General features: G+C 37.8%; 1 protein-coding gene across 1 annotated transcript in view; it reads left to right on the plus strand.

Annotated features, from left to right (window-relative positions):
- TAOK1 (TAO kinase 1) overlaps nt 1-24623 on the plus strand; it is a 149000-nt gene that overhangs the window by 110329 nt on the left and 14048 nt on the right. Inside the window, exons 13-19 of the mRNA XM_030861930.2 lie at nt 3212-3346; nt 8518-8754; nt 11180-11308; nt 15311-15514; nt 17332-17571; nt 20471-20683; nt 21576-21758. Coding sequence (XP_030717790.1) covers nt 3212-3346; nt 8518-8754; nt 11180-11308; nt 15311-15514; nt 17332-17571; nt 20471-20683; nt 21576-21758 — 1341 coding nt within the window. The remainder of the gene's footprint in view (nt 1-3211; nt 3347-8517; nt 8755-11179; nt 11309-15310; nt 15515-17331; nt 17572-20470; nt 20684-21575; nt 21759-24623) is intronic.

The raw sequence follows: 24623 nt of genomic DNA on the forward strand, positions 1-24623 counted from the left end.
AGATCCATCCTCGTCTCAACAAATGACTGAATATCGTTCCTTTTCATGGCTGAGTAATATTCCATTGTATATATGTACCACATCTTCTTTATCCATTTGTCTGTCGATGTGCATTTAGGTTGCTTCCATGACCTGGCTATTGTAAATCGTGCTGCAATGAACGTTGGGGTGCATGTGTCTTTTTGAATGATGGTTTTCTCTGGGTATATGCCCAGTAGTGGGATTGCTGGATCATATGGTAATATATTTTTAGTTTTTTAAGGAACCTCCATACTGTTCTCCATAGTGGCTGTATCAATTTACATTCCCACCAACAGTGCAAGAGGGTTCCCTTTTCTCCACACCCTCTCCAGCATTTGTTGTTTGTAGATTTTCTGATGATGCCCATTCTAATTGGTGTGAGGTGATACCTCATTGTAGTTTTGATTTGCATTTCTCTAATAATTAGTGATGTTGAGCAGCTTTTCATGTGCTTCTTCGCCATCTGTATGTCTTCTTTGGAGAAATGTCTGTTTAGGTCTTCTGCCCATTTTTGGATTGGATTGTTTGTTTCTTTAATATTCAGCTGCATGAGCTGTTTATATATTTTGGAAATTAATCCTTTGTCCATTGATTTGTTTGCAAATATTTTCTCCCATTCTGAGGGTTGTCTTTTCGTCTTGTTTATAGTCTCCTTTGCTGTGCAAAAGCTTTTAAGTTTCATTAGGTCCCATTTGTTTATTTTTGTTTTTATTTCCATTACTCTAGGAGGTGGATCAAAAAAGATCTTGCTGTGATTTATGTAAAAGAGTGTTCTTTCTATGTTTTCCTCTAAGAGTTTTATAGTGTCCGGTCTTACATTTAGGTCACTAATCCATTTTGAGTTTATTTTTGTGTATGGTGTTAGGTAGTGTTCTAATTTCATTCTTTTACATGTAGCTGTCCAGTTTTCCCAGCACCACTTATTGAAGAGACTGTCTTTTCTCCATTGTATATCCTCGCCTCCTTTGTCATAGATTAGTTGACCGTAAGTGCATGGGTTTATCTCTGGGCTTTCTATCTTGTTCCATTGATCTATGTTTCTGTTTTTGTGCCAGGACCATATTGTCTTGATTACTGTAGCTTTGTAGTATAGTCTGAAGTCAGGAAGTCTGATTCCTCCAGCAAGAGTGGGGGAGTCTCTGTTTCCCCCAGTCCTGTCGAAGTCCTGCAGTCAAATCCCACTAGGCTTCAAAGTCTGATTCTCGAGGAATTCCTCCTCCCGTTGCCAGACCCCCAGGTTGGGAACCTGACGTGGGGCTCAGAACCTTCCCTCGAGTGGGTGGACTTCTGTGGTAAAAGTGTTCTCCAGTCTGTGAGTCACCCACCCAGCAGTTAGGACATTTGATTTTACTGTGATTGTGCCCCTCCTACCATCTCATTGTGGCTTCTTCTTTGGATGTGGGGTGTCTTTTTTGGTGGGTTCCTGTGTCTTCCTGTCGATGATTGTCCAGCAGCTAGTTGTGATTCTGGTGTTCTCGCAAGAGGGAGTGAGAGCGCGTCCTTCTATTTCGCCATCTTGGTTCCTAATCCCCTTCGAGATTTTTCTTTTATTTTCTTTGCTGTTTCAGAAGTTTTGAACAATTTTAGGTAACTTATTTTAGAATGGCAGTAGGCTTGTTAATTCCCAATGTAATGTCTGCATTTGGGAAACTAATGTTTTGAGAATACAAAAAGAATATTTTTAAAAATCTTAGAAGAAAAAATACAGAAATGCTATGTATAATGTATTATTTGAAGTTACTTAGATGGAAAATAAAGTATTTAAAAACAGTAGATTAAAAAAAAACTAGTAGGTTTACTAATGAAATTCATTATAATATAACAGTTGCCTTTGAAGAGTGGGAGAATGGGTTAGGATGGGTGGTGACCAAAAGTGACTTTTGCGTTATCCATAATGTTTACATCTTTAAGATATAGTGTAATTAAAGAAAAGTATAAATTCTGGGTTTAGGAAATACTGGTGTTTAGTACATTAGTCTTCATACTTTCAAATGCAACATTTTGAATTTTCTTGAAAATATTTGAAGATCAGATAACTCCTTTTAGCAGTTAATAGGAATGCTTCCTTTTAAACTTCACAGCTTAGTGTTACCTAGAAAGTTATTAGGAACAATAGCTAAAAGGTGGAACCAATCCAGGTGTTCCTCAACAGATCAATGGATAAACAAAACCATGGTATATACATACGATGAATATTTTTCAGCTGTAAAAAGGAATGAAATTCTGATATATGCTACAACATTAGTGAACCTTGAAAACATTATGCTAAGTGATATACGTCAGATGTAAAAGGACAAATAATGTATAATTCCACTTATATGAACTATCTAGAATAGGCAAATTCATAGAGACAGAAAGTGGATTAGAGGTTACCTGGGGCTGACTGAAGGATGAAATGGAGAATTTTTGCTAATGGATACAAAATTTCCATTCGGGATGATGGAAAAGTTTGGGAAATAGTGGGGATGGTGGCACAGCATTGAAAATGTAATCAGCGCCCCTGAATTGTATACGTAAAAATGGTTAAAATGGAAAAATTTATATTACAAATGTTTTAACACACAGTTTTCAAGAATGATTTAGTTAAGTAGTGTTATTTAGGGAAAAACCATGTTTAATTTTTATATTCTTAGGTAAGAGGATTAGCTGTAAAAAGATTATTCCCACAATTAGTTGGTTGCTAGTTGACTTCCTCTTCAGTTAATGAACTAAGGTATATGTCAAGAAAGACATAAGTTCTCAAAATTTGTATAACTATTTTTTGTTTACTTGGACAAATGGCAGAAGTATTATAAAGATCTTTTTAAACTATATTATTACTTTTAAAGCCCAAGAGCCTTAGAGTAATTAATTTTATTACTGCTGTTTAAAATACTGGCTGCATGCTTTATTATCTTCGTTTTTAAGTTATGTTAAAACTTTTTAATTTTGCATTTAATGACTGTTAATAACTCTAGCCATATACATTTCCTTATCATGAATCTGTGTGCTATTTCATACACTGAGGAAATAATGTCTCCTGATCCAAATTGTGTTGAAAATAAAATGTCAGCATTCCCATTTTTTGTTTTTGCTTTTTAAGATTATGTCTTTGAGATTTATTGATCAAGTTGTGTTTAAACTTTAACTTTCTTGAAAGTTCACGTGAACTGTGTTGGCCTTAGGTCGTAATGTCTGTTTCTTTGCCTAGGAGGAAGAAAATTACAGAGAAGAGGGAGATCCTAGAACAAGGGCATCAGATCCACAATCTCCACCCCAAGTATCTCGTCATAAATCACATTACCGTAATCGAGAACACTTTGCTACTATACGGACGGCATCACTGGTATGTACTACTGCAAATTAGAAATATATTTTTCATGTTGGACCTTGGCACCTATACTCAAGTATAATTATCTCTTTTTTTTTTTTATTCTGGGTTTATTTTGCAAAACATTTATTTAACATTTAATTACCTCTTATGAGAAAGATATTATACAAAGCACTCTGAGAGATGTGTACACAAATAAGAAATATATTTGAATATATTGAATTAGCTTGAGAGGGCTAAAAGGTACTAAATAGGAATTCAGATTACCTTTGAATCGGGGCATAAAGGGAGTATTTATAAAATAAATCATCTGAGCCTTTAATAATTAGTTGGTTTTAGGCGCAGGGGAGAGGAAAAATGTAATTTCCACCTAAGAATTGACCAAAATGAGGGAGGGGATGTTTGGGAAATAGCAGGTAATCCAATTTGATGTACTCAAAATGTAGTTCTTCTGATTTCCCAAATAATAAAAATGGATTATTTGTTCATTACAAGGATGTTGTTTTACTGGGGTACTCATAACCCTAATCAGTCAGATATGTAAGTCCAAAACATGATAAAGGATACTTACTAGGGATAGAAAGAAAATACGTTAAGATATCAAAGGGAAAATAGGTTAGTAGAAAATATGACAGAAAGAAAAAAATATATGGGAGTTATCTGAATTATCAACTACATAGCAGATCTTATAAATCCCATGCTGTGGCCCATGAATCTGAATGATGTCTAAGGTCAAGAACACCATCCCCTGCCATAAGTCAAGTCATTCCTACTATTCTACAACATGTAAATAATTCTTTGAAGAGAGCAAGTAGCAAACAATGATTGCTTAATTTTTTCATGACTATTTTAATAAATACCTGGACAGGGGCCAGCTTGTGGGAAAACATCTTTGTGACTGGGCACATATTAAGTGTTTCCCAAGCAAGCCTTCTGTCTCAAATTTTGGCTCCCTCAAATTAATTAAGGACACTATTTATTTATTTAGTCAGTTAATTAGTTAGTTAGTTAGTTAGTTGTGCTGCGCTGCATGACTTGCAGATGTTAATTCTCCAACCAGGAGTCCTAACCACTGGACCGCCAGGGAGTTCCGTAAGGACAGTCTTAAAAAGTTATGGCTTTAGGGCTTCCCTGGTGGCGCAGTGGTTGAGAATCCGCCTGCCAATGCAGGGGACACGGGTTCGAGCCCTGGTCCGGGAAGATCCCACATGCCGTGGAGCAACTAAGCCCCTGCGCCACAATTACTGAGCCTGTGCTCTAGAGCCCGTGAGCCACAACTCCTGAGCCTGTGTGCTGCAACTATTGAAGCCTGCGTGCCTAGAGCCCGTGCTCTGCAACAAGAGAAGCCACTGCAATGAGAAGCCCTTGTACCGCAACAAAGAGTAGCCCCGCTCACCACAAGTAGAGAAAGCCTGTGCGCAGCAACAAAGACCCAACACAGCCAAAAATAAATAAATTAAAAAAAAAAAGTTTTAGAAAACTTAAGATCCATATCCTTAAACCTAGTAAGTCCATTTATTTCAAGTAAAACATTCAGAGAGTAGGTATATTTGTGTACAAAGATATGAGTAACTATATTATTCAATATGATTACCACGTACCATAACTCAGGCTGACTTATGCCTTGGATTTTTTTCATACAATAAAATGCGTAGATCTTAGGTATTCAATTTGAAGTATTTTTAGTGGTACACATTATGTTAACCATCGACTAAAAAAAAAAAAATTAAAATTTATTGTCATCCCACAAAGTTCCCTCATACCCCTCTTTAGTCAAGTCTCCACTCTCATGACCACCACTTTCCGTTTCTTCACTATTGTTAGTTCTAACTGTTTTTGGATTTTATATAGGTGGAATCACACAGAATGTACTCTTTTGTGTCTGGCTTATTTTGCTCAGCTTAATGTTTCTGAGATTCATCTATATTGTGTTCATCAAAGTTCATTCTTTTTTATTACTGTAAATATATTTCCATTGTGTGAATATACCACAATTTTTTAATCCATTCTTCTATTGAGGAACACTTGGTTTGATTCCTGTTTGGGGCTATTACCCATAAGATTGTTATAAACATTTTTATACAAGCCTTTATGTGAACATTATGTTTTAATTTCTTTTTGGTAAATACCTAAGAGTAGAATTGCTGAGTCATGGGGTATATATATGTTTAACTTCCTCTGTCAAAAAGTTTTCCAGGGCTTCCCTGGTGGCGCAGTGGTTGAGAGTCCGCCTGCCGATGCAGGGGACACGGGTTCATGCCCCGGTCCGAGGATCCCACATGCCGCGGAGCGGCTAGACCCGTGAGCCATGGCCGCTGAGCCTGCGTGTCCAGAGCCTGTGCTCCATGGCGGGAGAGGCCACAACAGTGAGGGGCCCGCGTACCGCAAAAAAAAAAAAAAAAAAGTTTTCCAAAATGGTTGTACCATTACACGTGCCTATCAGCAATGTGTAAGAGTTCCAGTTGATCTATATCCGCTCCAGCATTTGGTGTTGTCACTTTTTTTAGCCATTGTAGTGGGTGTGAAATAGAATCTCATAGTGGATTATTTTGTTTGTTTTTTGCATTTCCCTGTGACTAAAGATGTCACCATAATAAGCACCTTTTCATGTGCTTATTGTCTGTTCATATATCTTCTTTAGTGAAGTGTCTCTTCAACTCTTTTGCCTGGTTTCTTACTCAGATGTTCACATTATAATATTGATTTGTACGAGTTCTTTGTATAGTCTGGATACAAGTATTATATCTCATATATATCTTGCAAATGTTTTCTCTTCATCTGTGGTTTACCTAGTCTTTTTCTTACTGTTGTCTTGATGAGAGGTTAAAATTATTTAGTTTTAAATTCCAATTTAAACAACCAAATTAAAACATAGGTAAAGGACTTGAATAAACATTTCTGCGAAGAATGTAATACAAGTCGCTAACAAGCACATGAAAAGTGCTCAATATCATTTGTCATTTGGGAAATGCAAATCAAAACCACAAAGAGGTACCACCTCACATCCACTAGGATGGCTATTTTTTTAAAAAAAGAGGGCCTTCCCTGGTGGCACAGTGGTTAAGAATCCGCCTGCAAATGTAGGGGACATGGGTTTGAGCCCTGGTGCGGGGAGATCCCACATGCTGCAGAGCAACTAAGCCCGTGTGCTACAACTACTGAGCCTGTGCTCTAGAGCCCATGAGCCATAACTATTGAGCCTGCATGCTGCAACTATTTAAGCCCGCACGCCTAGAGCCCATGCTCCGCAGCAAGAGAAGCCATTGCAGTGAGAAGCCTGTGCACCACAAGAAAGAGTAGCCCCCACTTGCTGCAACTAGAGAAAGCTTGCGTGCAGCAATGAAGACCCAATGCAACCCAAAATAAATAAATTTTAAAAAATAATAATAATGCTGCAGTGAACAGGAAGGTACAAATATCTTTTAAAAAAAGGAGGGCTTCCCTGGTGGCGCAGTGGTTGAGAGTCCGCCTGCCGATGCAGGGGACACGGGTTCGTGCCCAGGTCCGGGAGGATCCCACGTGCCATGGAGCGGCTGGGCCCGTGAGCCATGGCTGCTGAGCCTGCGCATCCGGAGCCTGTGCTCCGCAACGGGAGAGGCCACAGCGGTGAGAGGCCCGCGTACCGCAAAAAAAAAAAAAAAAAAAGGAAAGGGCTTCCCTGGTGGCGCAGTGGTTGAGAGTCCGCCTGCCGATGCAGGGGACGTGGGTTCATACCCTGGTCTGGGAGGATCCCGCATGCTGCAGAGCGGCTAGGCCCGTGAGCCATGGCCGCTGAGCCTGCGCATCTGGAGCCTGTGCTCTGCAACGGGAGAGGCCACAACGGTGAGGGGCCCTGTGTACCACAAAAAAAAAGAAATTTAAAAAATAAATAAAAATGAATTTAAAAAGGAAAAGAAAAGGAAAAAAACCAAAATAACAAGTGTTGGAGAGAGTGCAGAGAAATTGGAACTCCTGTATATTGCTGGTAGGAATGTAAAATGGTTCAGCTGCTGTGGAAAACAGTTGATGATGCCTCAAAAAGTTAAACATAGATTTACCACATGACCCAGCTGTTCTACTACTAGGTATATACCCAAAAGAATTGAAAACAGTTACTCAAACAAGTACACTACACACATGTTCACAGCAGCACTATTCACAATACCCAAAAAGTGGAAACAACACAGATATTAATATTCACCAGTGGATGAATGGATAAACAAATTATGGTATATGCAAATAATGGAATATTATTTAGCTATAAAAAGGAATGAAATACTGATACATGCTATATACAACATGGATGAACCTTGAAAACATGCTAAATTAAAGAAGCCAGACACAAAAGGTCACATATGATGCTATTTATATGAAATATCCAGAGTAGATAAATCCATAGAGACAGAAAACAGGTTGGTGGTTACCAAAAGGGGAGAATGGGGAGCAGCTGCATAACAGCTGTCTTTTAAGTATATAGAGGTGGTGGTTGCCTAACATCGTGAATATACTAAATGCTGCTGGGTTGTTCACTTTAAAATGATTAATTTTATATTATGTGAATTTCACCTTAATTTAAAAAATCAGTTTATACATTTTTGTCTTTATAGTCAGTGCTTTTTGTGTCCTGCCCAAGAAATATTTGCCTGCGCTATGGTCATGAAGATATTTTGGGTTTTTTTCTACTTTATGATTCTGGATTTTGTGTTTATGTCAAATCATTCTCAATTTTTGTATATAGAGTGATACAGAAGTCAAGATTTTTGTTTTTGCTTTTATATACAGAGAACCAGTTGCGTCCGCAGAATTTGATAACACATTTTTTCCTCTTTGAATTGACTTTTTGGTGGAAAATCAATTGACTAAATATATTTGGGTCTATTTCTAGATTTTATTCTGTTCCTTTGATCTGTTCAGCCTATTCTTCCACCAATTCCACATTGTTTGGATTACTGAAATGTGTGTCTTCCAACTTTTTTTCCCTCAAGATTGTTTTGGCTATTGTAGGTCCTTTACATTCCAATATAAATTTTAGAACCAGCGTGTCTATTTCTTTAGGAGACCGCCTGGAAATTTAATTGGAAACTGCTCACTGGAATCTCTTACAGTGATTGTCTACTTGGCTAAGTAGTAGAGTGCTCTAAAATGCTTCTGAAATAAAAATGTTTTCCTTAATTTTATTCTTTTCTCTCCATTGTTTGTGTGTCTAGGTTACAAGGCAAATGCAAGAACATGAGCAGGACTCTGAGCTTAGAGAACAAATGTCTGGCTATAAGAGAATGAGGAGGCAACATCAAAAGCAGCTGATGACTCTAGAAAATAAGTTAAAGGCTGAGATGGATGAACATCGCCTCAGATTAGACAAAGATCTTGAAACACAACGTAACAATTTTGCTGCAGAAATGGAGAAACTTATCAAGAAACATCAGGCTGCTATGGAAAAAGAGGTGGCCAATTCAGTATTACTATTTTATTTACTCTAGATTGTAACCATCTCAGAATTAACCAAGATGGCATTGTGATGTTAGGATATATCTTCCCCAGAACCAAGCAAATCAGTTGGGGAAAAGAAGAAACATTTATATAAATTGTGTAATATTAAGTACTGAGTCTGGGAAGCAACAGATGTGGGATTATTTCCTGACACTGATAGTTTTATAGTATCACAGTGGGTAAATCATGCAACCATTCTAGGCCCTAGGTACCCTGATTATCTGAGGAGTTTGTTAATCACCTATCAATAGGTGATTTAGGTCTCGAAAAATCATTCATGATTCTCTTCTCTGTGATTTTTGGAGACCTATCTTAAATTTATAGCAGCATTTTAATATCAGAGAATAATTGAAGATTATAGAGAATGTTAGAGATAATAAAAGAGGTTCAGATTAAGATTTAGCCCATTTGTGGGTTTTTTAAAAAATATTTATTTATTTATGGCTGCATTGGGTCTTCATTGCTGAACGCAGGCTTTCTCTAATTGCAGCGAGCGGGGGCTACTCTTTGTTGCAGTTCAGGGCTTCTCTTGTTGCAGAGCACGGGCTCTAGGCGTGCGGGTTTCAGTAGTTGTGGCACACAGGCTCAGTAGTTGTGGTTCACAGGCTCTAGAGCTCAGGCTCAGTGGTTCTGGCACACAGGCTTCATTGCTCTGTGGCATGTGGGATCTTCCCAGACCAGGGCTCGAACCCGTGTCCCCTGCATTGGCAGGCGGATTCTTAACCACTGCACCACTAGGGAAGTCCCAGCCCATTTGTTTTTTGGTGTTTTTTTTTCATTTATGGCTGTGTTGGGTCTTGGTTGCGGCACGTGGGATCTTTCGTTGTGGCGCCCGGGGTCTTCGTTGCGGCTCACAGGCTTCTGTCTGGTTGTGGTGCATGGGCTCGAGAGTGCATGGGCTCTGTAGTTGTGGCACGTGGGCTCCAGAGCCCGTGGACTCTGTAGTTTGCCATACGCGGGCTCTCTAGTGGAGGCACGTGGACTTAGTTGCCTTGCAGCATGTGGGATCTTAGTTCCCCAACCAGGGATTGAACCTGCGTCCCCTGCATTGGAAGGCCGATTCTTAACCACTGGACAACCAGGGAAGTCCCAGCCCATTTGTTTTTTTACAAATAAGTGTCATTTTACTATATGATTTAAGTATATTTTTTTAGGATTCTTGTTACGTGAGACCTTTTCTTTTAATGTTTTTGATGTCCCATCAGTTAAATTTTATTTTGATAGTCACACTTGTCAGGTAAAATGTAAGCTTCTCTGTAAATTCACACAATATCTAGAAATGTGTCTGGCTTGTCCACATTGAGGCATTATTTATTATAGTTACCCTGTTCAGCCTTTCCCCCTAAAATAGAAGAACTACTCTCTCATAATAGAGAATTTGGCAAAATAATTTACAGAGTAAATAATTATTTGCTTTTGAAGTAATTTGATGAAAGAATGTATAGATATTTAGAATCCTGTTGGACATGGGGTAGTATTTTTAATAACTCGGGAAGAGGTAGATACATATTTAGAAAAGCAAATCATGAAACAGGATGTGCAATATGATTACAGATTTATTTAAAATGTATGTATGCATAGAAGTAAATAGGAAGGGTGTGCGCCAAAATGTTTATATTGGTTATCTCCGGGTGGTAAAATCATACAAGATTTTTTTGTGTTTTCTTGTATTTCCTAAATGATCTACAATGAATATGCATTGCCTATATAATCAAAAATAAAACAGTATGATATGTATCTAATATTTAATATTTTCATATTACTTAATATATAAGTTAAAGGTCAGGGTTTTGGGGCTTCCCTGGTGGCGCAGTGGTTGAGAGTCCACCTGCCGATGCAGGGGACACGGGTTCGTGCCCCAGTCCAGGAAGATCCCATATGCCGTGGAGCGGCTAGGCCCGTGAGCCATGGCCGCTGAGCCTGCGCGTCCAGAGCCTGTGCTCCGCAACGGGAGAGGCCACAGCAGTGAGAGGCCCGCGTACCGCAAAAAAAAAAAAAAAAAAAAAAAAAAAAAGGTCAGGGTTTAATTTGAAGAGGAGTATATTACATTATTTAATATACAAATCAATCTAGATAAAAGGTCATTACTTAATTATATTTGTGGATAGATATATATCTGTTTTATTTTCTTGGGGGAGGACATGTAAAATTTTTAAAAAGGTGAAAACATTTTGATTTTGTAAAAGATCAACATATTAAAGATGAGTTCCATTTTACTGGTTCTCTGAAATTCAAATAATAAGATGCTGAGTAATTGGTATTGGTAATGCTTATACTGATTTTATGTTCTTAAGGGTAAAAATATCCTTAGTGGTATATATTAAACTGTTGCTTTGAATCTACTTAACTAATTTGATCCATTTTTTAAATTTCCCATAGGCTAAAGTGATGGCCAATGAAGAGAAAAAGTTTCAGCAACATATTCAGGCCCAACAGAAGAAAGAACTAAACAGCTTTTTGGAGTCCCAGAAAAGAGAATATAAACTTCGAAAAGAACAGCTTAAGGAGGTATCTATTTTATAAAAATTTTCACGCCAGTTGTCTACTTATTGATTTTATCTATTGATGTTGATTGACTCATAGAACCATTAGGATAAATTCTTCTTCTGTTGTTTGTGGCCACTAAATGTTTACCAGTTTGAATGAAGGCAAACTTTAATCAGTTATTCTTCAACAGTTACTCTTCAACAGATATCTTCAATTGAGTAGGATCTAAAAAGAATCATCTCCTAAAAATATAAATTATTTTATTTATAATAGTTTTCGTATGCACTTACTAAATAACTGACTCACGAGAAATAAAATACTTGAGCTGTGATCGATGTGGAAGCAACTTAAGGGCGGCTGGCCTGGGCTCAGGGCTAGAATCCCTGAGGACCCAGGAAAGGGCAAGGAGGCGGGTGGCAGGCTCCCCAAGGACGGGTCTGAAATCATCAGGATCTAGACGGGTATTGGGCTTCAGGACATTTATTTCATGTCCCTCCGTACAGGCCCTGGGGCCAGGTGTGGGGGCAAGAGACCAGGCAGGGGTAGCAATAAATAACGCGGACAGACAGAGCTCCCCTCGAGACAGATGAGATTAAAGGTTACAGGGGAGCCACAATGCCGAGGTGGGGACTGGCAGGGCAGGGGCAGCTGAGAGAGGGAGGGTGAGACCAGGCCCTCATTGTCACCTGCAGCATCCCTTTCCTGCCCCAGCCCCCGCTACTTTGGGGAGGAAGGGAGTCCCTCCCAAAATATACTTGAGCTGTGAAAGGAAGCCACACATTTCTTTTTCTAAAAGTAGACCATACCAGGCTTCCCTGGTGGCTCATGGTTAAGAATACGCCTGCTAGTGCAGGGGACACAGGTTCGAGCCTTGCTTCGGGAAGATCCCACATGCCGTGGAGCAGCTAAGCCCATGTGCCACAACTACTGAGCCTGTGCTCTAGAGCCTGCGAGCCACAACTACTGAGCCTGTGTGCTGCAACTACTGAAGCCCACGCGCCTAGAGCCCATGCTCTGCAAGGAGAAGCCACCGCAATGAGAAGCCCGTGTACCGCAACGAAGAGTAGCCCCTGCTTGCCTTAACTAGAGAAAGCCTGCGTGCAACAACGAAGACCCATCGCAGCCAAAAATAAATAAATATATTAAAAAAAAAAGAAAAACTTAGACCATTCCTTCTTACTTTTGGCTCAGAAGATTACAATAATTTGTTCATAGAGTAAGGATAAGAGGCATATTTGCTCATCACATTTTCTTTAATAGCAAAACATGCTGATTATTTATTTACGATTCCACGATTTCATATTTATTTGCTCTCCATGTGCTGCATTTTTGAACTTCTTTTAAAAGCAGATGTAGTCTGACTTTGAAGAACACCTTGATTGTTCCAAGGCAGTTTCTGAAAGGGGGTAACTATTCAGGATAGTAGTCAGGAGAGAGAAATGATATGTCTCAATTTAGACCCCCTTTTACAGACTGATTGACTGAAATTTTTAGTCCATGTAATTAATTATTAGGGCACTGATAAATTAATTGGTCTTGATAAAATAATAGTAATCTCTTTGCTAGTAATGCTTTTGTTTGTGTAGGAATTTATAGTCACTTATTTAAATGTTATTATGGACATATTGTTGGCACAAAAGCTTGCTCTGTATACGCTGCCAACTGAGCTTCATTGAAAAAATTTTTCTAACTCTAAAGGGTATAACCTGTAATATATTCCTGTGACTGTAATACAAAAGCCAAACTCTATATTGGCACATTGGGTTTGAAAAGACTGTAAATAGGTCCCCAACTGTAAATAAATATCCAACAAAATGCAGTTTTACAGATCCGTTTCCCAGTGAAATGAGATTTTCGTTTTATGGGTGCATTGCTTTAGGTAATCCTTTAAGCATATAACAGGTAGTCCAGCTAATAAATTCGTTTTCTTTTAGAAGCCAAATTAGTGTGTATTTATGTGTGTGAGTTCATTTAAAACAATCATTTTTAGCATAGAGGAAGGGATATACTAGAATCTTAGTGGAGAAGTTCCCTGGCAAAAGATTTTGAAAAATATACCCAGGTGATTATTTATGTGCCCTTTCTCTTCCGTGTGTACACATATACCCTTAAGTTTAGAACTACTAAAATTTTTTTTATGTGTTTGTATATCTTATGAACTAAAGTTATAAAGAACTGATCTCTTTCTTGAAAACCAGGGGAAGGACCATAAGGTTAGGAGTCTTTGAAAAATTATCTTATACCTAGGAAAGATGGCTTATTTATATACTGTGCAACATTGTTGCTTTTTAGGTTGAAGATATATTAGTATTAATTATCATCCTAGAGTTTGCCTCATTGAGCGCATTGTCAGTGTTCTCATCTGGTCCAATATAAATGCATTTTCATTTAGATAGTTTGTAAGATAATATATATATATTTTTGAAGTATAGTTGATTTACAATGTTGTGTTAATTTCTGCTGTACAGCAGAGTGACTCAGTTCTACATATGTATATTCTTTTTCATATTCTTTTCTATTATGGTTTATCACAGGATATTGAATATGGTTCACTGTGCTATGCAGTAGGACCTTGTTGTTTGTCCATCCTATATGTAATAGTTTGTATCTACTAACCCCAAACTCCCAGTCCTTCCCTCCCCACCACCACCAGCAAGTCTGTTCTCTATACCTGTGAGTCTGTTTCTGTTTGTAGATAACGTTCATTTGTGTCATATTTTAGATTCCATATATAAGTGATATCATATAGTATTTGTCTTTCTCTTTTTGACTTACTTTGCTTAGTATGATAATCTCTGAGTCCATCCATGTTGCTGCAGAAGGCATTATTTCATTCTTTTTTATGGCTGAGTAGTATTCCATTGTATATATGTACCACATGTAAGGTAATATTTTATTTTCACTTTTATTATTTTTTTATTGGAGTATAATTGCTTTACAATGTTGTGTTAGTTTCTGCTGTACAATGAAATGAATCAGTTATATGTATACCTACATCCCCTCCCTCTTGGACCTCCCTCCCACCTCCGCCCCCCACATCTCCCCCATCTAGGTTTTCACAGAGCACCGAGCTGAGTTTCCTGTGCTTTATAGCATGTTCCCCACTAGCTCTCTATTTTACACATGATAGTGTATATATGTTAATCCTAATCTCCGAATTCTTCCTACCCTCCCCTTTCCCCCCCTTGTGTCCACAGGACCGTGGAAGGTGATATTTTAAATGCTATAGAAAAGCACTGGTTTTGATTTGTTTAGTTAAATACGATTCATAAAAAGGGTTTCTATTCTCCCATGGTTTTGTTGATTTTCCATTTAATTTCTAAGTCTTTTATACTGAGTCTATCCATAATTTTGCCAAAAACTTAATATTTAGAATGTCAGAAACCAAGAAGTGACACATTAGATGTATATTTGCCCTAATATTAATTCATATAAATAATTTTTACCTGAAAGCACTGCCTTATGTCTCTTCTTGGGAAGCATTTAAAGAATGATGTGTTTTACTTCATTTACCAATATTGTATTCTTTTAAAACTAGTAACCATCATAAATGTAGCTGTGTAAAGCTAAAAGGTATGCATGTTTTCTAGCATACATTTCTCTTTCCTGTCCTACTTCACCGGTTAACTCAAGAAAAGGAAAATATTACCTACCTCCTTAAGGTCATTGCCCTGCCTTGAGCATTAGAAAGGACACAGATTAAGTACTTTTATTTAAATGCACCAAATACCAGATGATATATTCATGCAATTAATTTTTATGTATTTTGAACTGAGTTTTGGTTTTTTGGGTTTTTTTTTTTTTGCGGTACGCGGGCCTCTCACTGTTGTGGCCTCTCCCATTGCAGAGCACAGGGTCCGGACGTGCAGGCTGAGCGGCCATGGCTTACAAGCCTAGCCGCTGCGTGGCACGTGGGATCTTCCCGGACCAGGGCATGAACCCGTGTCCCCTGCATCGGCAGGCGGACTCTCAACCACTGCGCCACCAGGGAAGCCCGAACTGAGTTGTTTTTTATGTTGCCAGGAGCTGAATGAAAATCAGAGCACCCCAAAAAAAGAAAAACAGGAGTGGCTTTCAAAGCAGAAGGAGAATATACAGCATTTCCAAGCAGAAGAAGAGGCTAATCTTCTACGGCGTCAGAGACAATACCTAGAGCTGGAATGCCGTCGCTTCAAGAGAAGAATGTTACTTGGGCGCCATAACTTGGAACAGGACCTTGTCAGGGAGGTACGTTTGAAACGAGAATATTTCCTGAAAGTATGTTTGTCATTTCCCAGACTCAGGGTCTTTGCACTTGTACCTCCCTCAGCCTGAATTCTTCTTCCCTAGATTATCTACATGGCTTGCTTCCTCCCTTCATGTCTCTCCTCAGATACCACCTCCTCAGAAGTGCCTTCCCTAATGTCCAAATCCTTCTTCTCTAAATGTTCTTCTCTGCACTTCTCTCTCTTACACATACACACTTTTTGGGGGTAAGTTTCTCGTCCTGCCTAGAATGGAAATTTTCTAAAGTCACTGGTTTTGTTCCGGTCTTTATATCCCCCTAGTATCTGGCCCATAGTAGGTATTCAATAAATATTTATTAAATACATATTAAATCTGTGAATGAGAGGGGTGTTCATTTTTAAATACCATAAAATTATTGGATACTTTATACCTTTTGAACTGAAATGGGTGCCATTAAGTATGTGTTATCATTTAACACATTTTTTATAATCATGTAATTATTAATTGAGCAAATGTAGAAACTCTTATGCCAGTGAAAACATATTCTCACTATCAGGGATACCTGTGAGCACAGATTAATTTATTTACAAGAGTGGCTTAAAATAAACTTCAAGTATAGCATAATTGTTCAAATTCACTAATAATTAAATAAATTCAAATTAAAACAGTTGCATCAATTAAATAATATAAAGACTAGCAACATTGAATCCTAGTAGTGGCATTGGGAAATGTGCAGTGTTGCTAAGAATATAAATTGATACTGATATATTGATAGATATGCTTTTATCTATCAAATCCACTCCTAGAACTCTATCCTAAAGAAATAATAACATGATTATATGATGCATCATGAATAAACATTTAATGAAAATTTCTTTATCAAGCAAAAAATGGAAAATTATGGTATTGCAAAGCAGAAGCTTACTATGAAACTTAAAAAAAAAAGATCTGTATATACTGATCTGATCTGGATGTATATCCATTATATTGTTAGATGAAGAAAGCACATTATATGCCTATAATGTATGTTATTCAGTTTTTAAAACTGTATGTTTTTGTGTAATAGATGTTTCACGATAAGCATGGGGAAGGTTGGGAAGCATTTGCACCAAACTGTTGGCCTCTGGAGAAGGGGTTTGCAGGGGCAAAGGGGGTAGGTTTGACTTCTGTGTGTGTGTGTGTTTTATGCTTGTTCTTTTTAATCTGAAAAAAAAAAAAAGAATTAGAACATTTGTTGAGCAGCATGTGTGAGGTATTGTTCTGAGAACTTTCCATTTGTGAACTCACTTCATCCTCACATTAAATCTGTGAAATAGCAATATTATTATCTTCATTTGAAAAGTGATGAAACTGAAGCACAGAGAGTTTAAACAATTAACCCAAGGACTGCTCATAGGTAGCAGAGCCAGATCCATGTTCTTATTCACTATACTGTGCTGGGTATACTGCCTGTAATAGAATTGAATAGGATACTCTGAAGAAATTCAAAGAATGGCTTACGAGTTCTCTTCAGATATAAAATTGGGAAACAATAAAGAAAGAAAAGAAAGAAGGAAGGACATTCAGCCTACTGAGATAGATTTGCTATGTCTTAAGCTTATTGCATAAAATAGTATTAATGAATAGTAAATGAATAGAATAAGGAAATTGGTGCTACTAATTGCCCATTTACTGCTGTAAAGGTCATAAAATCTAATATTTACTATGCAGTCATTATTGAATCTGAGGATTACATCTACTTCCTGATTAATCTATTTCTTAGGAGTTTTTTCCCTAGCATTGTAAATTATACCTTTGTCTTTTGTGTTATGGATTAGGAGTTAAATAAAAGACAGACTCAAAAGGACTTAGAGCACGCCATGCTGCTGCGACAGCATGAGTCCATGCAAGAACTGGAGTTCCGCCACCTCAACACAATTCAGAAGATGCGCTGTGAGTTGATCAGACTGCAGCATCAAACTGAGCTCACTAACCAGCTGGAATATAATAAGCGAAGAGAACGAGAACTAAGGCGAAAGCATGTCATGGAGGTTCGACAACAGCCTAAGAGTCTGAAGGTACCTTTAGCCTAAGCTTCTTGACAAAGGAGAATAGGGATAAAAGGCATCCATATAAGCAGTAAAAGTCTAAGACAGAAATCTGTCGTAAAGAAATTGAATAAACCTCTTTCTTTTCATTTTAAGCATGTTTAATTAGTTTTGACATGGAGTGTCTGTAGCTACAGACTTTTGCTCATGTATTTCTCAGTAGAGTACCGAAAAAAATTTAACTGTAGCAAATGCCATAAATAAGAATCAAAGTTCTTATTTTAATGTACCCAAATGTCCAATGCTGACATTACAGTCTACACGTCAACATGCTAACTAACCTGTTGGCTTCTCTTTATTGTTCCAAGTAATACAGTTTTGGAATCTTATTTGCTCCTAGTGTGATTTGTATCCAAAAAAGACAGTAAATTCCTAGTCAGTACAGAAGCCAGTGAATGAAAAAAAATGCCTTTTTACCCCCTCTCCCTTCACTGTGTGTGCTTATCTTAAGAGGAATAGTGGAATCACCACAGTGTTACTCCCATTCTGCTTATTTTCTTTATGTATTTGGTAGTGTAGGTGAGACCATGGCGTGGTAGTTGGGGTATGTTTTGTTTTTTTGTTGTTTTTTTGTTTTTTGTGGTACGTGGGCCTCTCACTGCTGTGGCCTCTCTTGTCACGGAGCACAGGCTCCGGACGCGCAGGCTCATCGGCCATGGCTCACGCGCCCAGCCGCTCCGCGGCATGTGGGATCCTCCTGGACCGGGGCATGAACCCGTGTCCCCTGCATCGGCAGGCGGACTCTCAACCACTGCACCACCAGGGAAGCCCAACACAGTATTTTCTTTTAAAACCCTACCCCCTTATCTGAATAACTGTCCTGGAGTGAAGTGAAATTCATTCACAGGGGTAATCTGTGTCAAAATCTAGAAGCTACACCACACCGAATGGTACCTATTGATTCCCACTCAACTCCATTCAAACAAGCTGTCTTGAACAAAAGTATAGAAGCAAAGTTAAGATGTTTTTACCCTTTCCTTGTGAACCTGAGTAAAATTTCACTTTGTTTTCCGAACAGCTAATTAACATCATTTACAGAGTAGCTTATGTTGACTACTCACATAATCTTCATTAGTCATTGCTTAGAAAATTGGAATTCATAATGATTTTTCAAATTTATTTTGTCTTTGTAGTGGAGAGGTATATACTCTTTTGGCTATAGAATAGACAATTTCCCACCAAAAGATTAGTTAAATAACATGTCTGTGAAATTAATGACTGTTTTAAAGTCAGCAGCACCCAGAAATAAACCAGACTGAAAACCTGTTAGTTTTCTATCATCATACCATAAATTTAATATGACTGCATTTCTGTAGGGCTTGGCATAGAGTTGTTTGATGTTTAACCATTCCTGTTTTTTGTTTTTGCCTTTTCAGTTTGAAAGCTTGTAAATACTAGTGTAATCTTCACAGATACTATACAAAACGTGAGGCAAAAAATAATGTTTCACAATTGTAGTCAGATTTAGAATAGAATGTCTCCTTCTGATGACAGATGAGCTCAAGATTTTCCATAAAGGAGATTGTTCTGTTACTTTACTAGGGAAGAAAACCATCATGTTCCTCTTAGTTATGTATTTCTGTCTGCTTACTCAATTTGAACAAAACTGACTTGATTTTAATGCCAAGTTATCCATTTTTATTTACCTAAGTAATGGTTGCCTCTTCCAACTTTTTCCAGGACTTTAAAGGGAGGTAGGGGGACTTCAGTTTTAGCACTTATGTAATTTGACTAGGATTTGGGGTGGGGGGTTTGGGGTACTATGTCTATGGAATGGGTTGGATATACGCCTGCTCTGTTGTTTCTTCATCTGGCATCCAGATGATGTTTTGTCAGTGTTAAATGAGTAGAAACAACTGTAACTTACATTCATCTTGCTTTCACTTGAGTCAAACATTGAGGGATATAGTTTATTCTTGGTACAAGTATTACTCTTCTTATAGAAAAAACATTTTTCAAGGAGCTTTTCTTTTTCCCTCATTAGGCTAGTGATGTGGAATAATTAGTTTTCTTGGCACAATCCTTTAAAAATAAAAACTTTTAAAAGAATAGAGGCTGTTATACAGAGGTAGAAGAGAATGTCTAAATGTCATTGTCCCATTCCTGGCTAACTTGGAAGAATTTTGTTAACCAAGGACAGTATTTAAGAGTGGTGCCACTGGGACTTCCGTGGCGGTCCAGTGGTTAAGACTTCACCTTCCAATGCAGGGGGTGCAGGTTCAGACCCTGGTCGGGAGCTAAGATCCCACATGCCTCATGGCCAAAATACCAAAACATAAAACGGAAGCAATATTGTAACAAATTCAATAAAGACTTTAAAAATGGTCCACATCGGGCTTCCCTGGTGGCGCAGTGGTTGAGAATCCGCCTGCTGATGCAGGGGACACGGGTTTGTGCCCCGGTCCGGGAAGATCCCACATGCCGCGGAGTGGCTGGGCCCGTGAGCCATGGCCGCTGAGCCTGCGCGTCCGGAGCCTGTGCTCCACAACGGGAGAGGCCACAACAGTGAGAGGCCCGCGTAATGCAAAAAAAAAAAAAAAAAAAAGGTCCACATCAAAAAAATCTATAAAAAAAATTTACTTGTAACTAAATGTACTAGTAAAATAATGAGTATGACCTGAAGTCCTATGAAAAAAGTAAGGTTCTTGATATTCTAATGTTTTAAATTAGAGATTTTGTCACAAAAATACATAGAATGCAATGGTTTGACCTAATAACCAAGTGGAAAAGTACTGTACCTGCAACCTTACGGTCTGACCTTTTTGTTTTTCATCTCCTCGTCTCCTAGTAGCCTTTATTTTCATACAAGCATAAGGTATAACAAATGCCATATGTTAAAAATTATATACATCTTTTTTTTCCTTCCCAGTCTAAAGAACTCCAAATAAAAAAGCAGTTTCAGGACACCTGCAAAATCCAAACCAGACAGTACAAAGCATTAAGAAATCACCTACTGGAGACTACACCAAAGAGTGAGCACAAAGCTGTTCTGAAACGTCTCAAGGAGGAGCAGACCCGGAAGTTAGCCATCTTGGCTGAACAGTATGACCACAGCATTAATGAAATGCTGTCCACCCAAGCTGTGAGTTCATTTTATTTAAGCAAAACAAATTCAGTGCCCCTTTCATCCCACCACCTGAATGAAATCCCAGCAATTAAAATACTGGTTGGAAGTGATAGCTCTCCTACAGCTTGAGAAATAGTGGTGGTTATCTATATTTTTCCTGTTCTCTGCATTGCTTGGAGGTAGGCATGATTTATATAGAATTCTCATTGATACATTTAGTCATGAGGTTCTAAATAGGCTCTCTCCCACTGCCTCAGGTGTTCAGCACATATCCCAACGGTATAGGAGGATTAGAGCAGCAGCTTTGTTAAGCAGTGAGCAAAAAGTAGTACTGTATTGGGGATCCAAATGTTCACATTTTAGTGAAGGCAAATACAAAATATTTTCTATATGAGTTTTGCAAACTTTTTCTTAAAGGGCCAGATAGTAAATATTTTAGGTTTTGTAGTCCGTGATACAAAATTGAGGATAATTATGTGGGTACTTATATAGCCATTTAAAATGTAAAAGCCATTCTTAACTAGTGGACTATCAAATTAATTAATTAAAACAGGCAGCTGTCCACATTTGGTCTGGAGGCTATAGTTTGCTGGTCCCTGTTCTGTAGTTATTTCCATTGCAGAGAAGAGATTGAGAGTCTTACATCAGCTAATCAGATTCTAGATTTTTCTTAAGAAAAATATAATTATTCAGGCATCCTCCTAATAGATCATGATAGCTTTTATCTTCATATTACCATCACTGGTTACTGTGCCTTCCTTTTCCAGAGATGTTTACTCCAAGATACAAGAGAGAACAATTGTGTATCCTACAAAAGAGTTGTCTGTCTTTTCTTACACCTCCTTTCCATAGGTCATGGGTAAATAGCTCACAGTAGGATATATCTGGGTTTTTTCCTCTCTTTCAGCTGCGTTTGGATGAAGCACAGGAAGCAGAGTGCCAGGTTTTAAAGATGCAGCTGCAGCAGGAACTGGAGCTGTTAAATGCATATCAGAGCAAAATCAAGATGCAAGCTGAGGCACAACATGATCGAGAGCTTCGGGAACTTGAACAGAGGGTCTCCCTCCGCAGGGCACTCTTAGAACAAAAGGTATAGATAATAGAAGGAAGTTAATTGTGCTAGTATTTGCCTTCATCAGAAACATTTTATAAATACATTTTCATATTAGCAGAGGTGGCGTTAGATTGTTTTCACCATACCATATTTCCTTAATTCTAGTTTTAGTAGTGTTTTTCTTTAAAATTATTGTTTCAGTAATAAACCTTATTATAATTAATGAATTCTAAACATCAGAGGAATGTAGTTAAGTAGTAATTGCTAGAGGAAGGATATGGTGTTATGTGAAGACAGTTGAATTGTGAGAGAGTAGCTCTGGCTCCATGTTCCTCACTTTTTTTGTGTACCTAGCTCTACCTAAAGAGATTGGAGAAAAACTTGGATAGTGAAGAAAAAGAACTTTAGTAATTGCCTGAGAGAGGCAGGGGCAAAGGATCTGGAATATATACTTTACTCTTCTATCCTGGGCCTGGAACTATACAGATTGGTGGAAGAGTACTAGGGGACAGAAGGTAAAGCCAGTTCTACACAAGCTGAAAATGTTACTTCTAGATGTATCTTTTTTTCTTTCTTTCTCTCTTTTTTCACTTATTCTTTGCCAGATATATTAGAGAATAGAACTAAAATCCCCAGATTCACTTCCTTTCCATCCTTTAAGGTATTATAGCTGTGCATGTGTGTGTGTGCGTGTGCGTGTGTGTGTATTTTGGGGAAAGACTGATGGACAGAAGATTTTTAGATTTTGAAAGATAAAGAGGAAAGTTTTGCCATGAGAAGTAGTAGAATATAATTGTATCTAGGATTCAGAGCTATGTTCCAGAATTCCTGAGCCATAAGTTCCCAACAGGTGATAGTCTTAGCTCCATTGATCCTTTTGTATGTTAGTACTTGGCTAACTTAATAAAAGTTGTCATGGTTTCTAGACCATTGCTCCATAGATTTTCCTCTGTTTCCTGCAGTTCTTGTGATAAAAATAGAATTCCTTATTAAATTAAAAAATACATTCTTAAAAAAACCCACCTAAATAAGATGTTACTCTTCTTCTGGCATAGCTCTCATTACTGGCTTCTTCAAGAGGTTCTTGCCTCTAAAAATTGTCTCACTTATGTTTCTCATTCAAGATGGGAAAGATATAAACACATATAAATTTTGAGAAAAATCTAGTTTGTCCCATGTACAGATTTCATAAATCTGTCTGATTCCAACTTGCTTATTAAAATTCAACCTAAAGTTCTGTCTCTTATGCTTCAAAAAATTATCACTAAAATGAAAACTCCCTATAGTGTTGTGAGAGAAATATTAGTACTATTTACAGTCAGCCCTCTCATACCTGTGGGTTCTGCATCCATGGATTCAACTAACCTCTGATTGAAAGTATTAGGGGAAAGAAAATTCCAGAAAGTTCCAAAAAGTAAAACTGCCATCTGCTGCATGCCCCCAGCAACTAGTTACAGAGCATTTACATGGTATAGAGTATTGTAAGTAATCTAGAGGTGATTTTAAAGTATGAGAGTATCTGTGTGGCTTATATGCAAACACTACACTATTTTAGATAAGGGACTTGAGCATCCTCAAATTGTGGTATCTGAGGAATGGTCCTGGAACCCTTCCCCCAAGGATACTGGGGTAGGACTGTGTATTTGTATTTTTAGCTCCACCTAGTGGTTCAGAGTTAGGGCTGATTAGTGTCTTAGGTACAATCTTATTTCACTATATGAACCAAGCCTGTATGTTCTACAGAGCCTAGTAAAATATGAGCATAAAACTGATACACATTGGTGAAGGTGCAGTGGCACTCTCATATAATGTTAATGCATTTTGCAAAGCAATTTGGAAGTGTGTGTGTGTGTGTGTGTGTGTGTGTGTATATATATATATATATATAAAACATCTTTATTGGAGTATAATTGCTTTACAGTGGTATGTTACTTTCTGCTTTTTAACAAAGTGAATCAGTTATACATATACATATGTCCCCATATCTCTTCCCTCTGGAAGTATGTATTGTACTTTGGAAATGTTAAGTGTTTGAGAATTTATTCTAAGGAAATCCAAATATAGGAAAAGCAAGATGCTAAATATGGTAATTATAGCATAGTTTATAATGGTTTAAAATACATAACCATCTAAGATAGAGATATAATTAAGTAATTATGGCCAAGCCACTTAATAAAATCTTATTCAGCCATTTAAATGATGGCTACAAAGACAGTATTAATATAGAAAAATGCTTATGATGTGTTGACTAAAATAAAAAAGACCAATCACACTTAAAGTGAATTGAAGTAATGCTAGAAGTGGCTATATTAACATGATAGAATAGTTTGTTTTTCTGTTTTACTTCTTTGATGGGGACTATACCACGCGGCATGCAGGATCTTAGTTCCCCGACCAGGGATGAACCCGTGCCCCCTGCAGTGGAAGCACAGAGTCCTAACCAGTGGACTACCAGGGAATTCCCTATATTTTACTTTTTTAATGTGGTTTATATTACTTTGATAAGGGAAAATACATAAGATTATTTAGTATGACAGATAATAAAGGAACAGTAGGGTGATGAATCTATAGTGCTTTGAGTTGCTACTAGGGCTAATATTTACATTTCAAGTGACATGCATGTAAAGCAGTTTGGGGTCAGTTGGCAGCTACCAAACCCAGGTATCCTCTCTACAGAAACTTTGAAAAATCTTAACTGCTGTATTTTCTGCACTTGGCACTTACTCGTTGTACAGATGAGAAACAGTAATCTGAAAATAAAAAGAGGTGGAACCAGAGTGAATATTACTTGTTTCATGATGAATAGTTCTCTTTGAAGTTTGCTTTAATCTCGAAATGAACCAAGAGTTGTTCCTGTAGGTTGAGGCACCAACAAAGTAAAAGTAGGCCTCACTTGACTCA

This window comes from Globicephala melas, chromosome 20, assembly GCF_963455315.2.
Source record: "Globicephala melas chromosome 20, mGloMel1.2, whole genome shotgun sequence".
NCBI classification, from domain to species: domain Eukaryota; kingdom Metazoa; phylum Chordata; class Mammalia; order Artiodactyla; family Delphinidae; genus Globicephala; species Globicephala melas.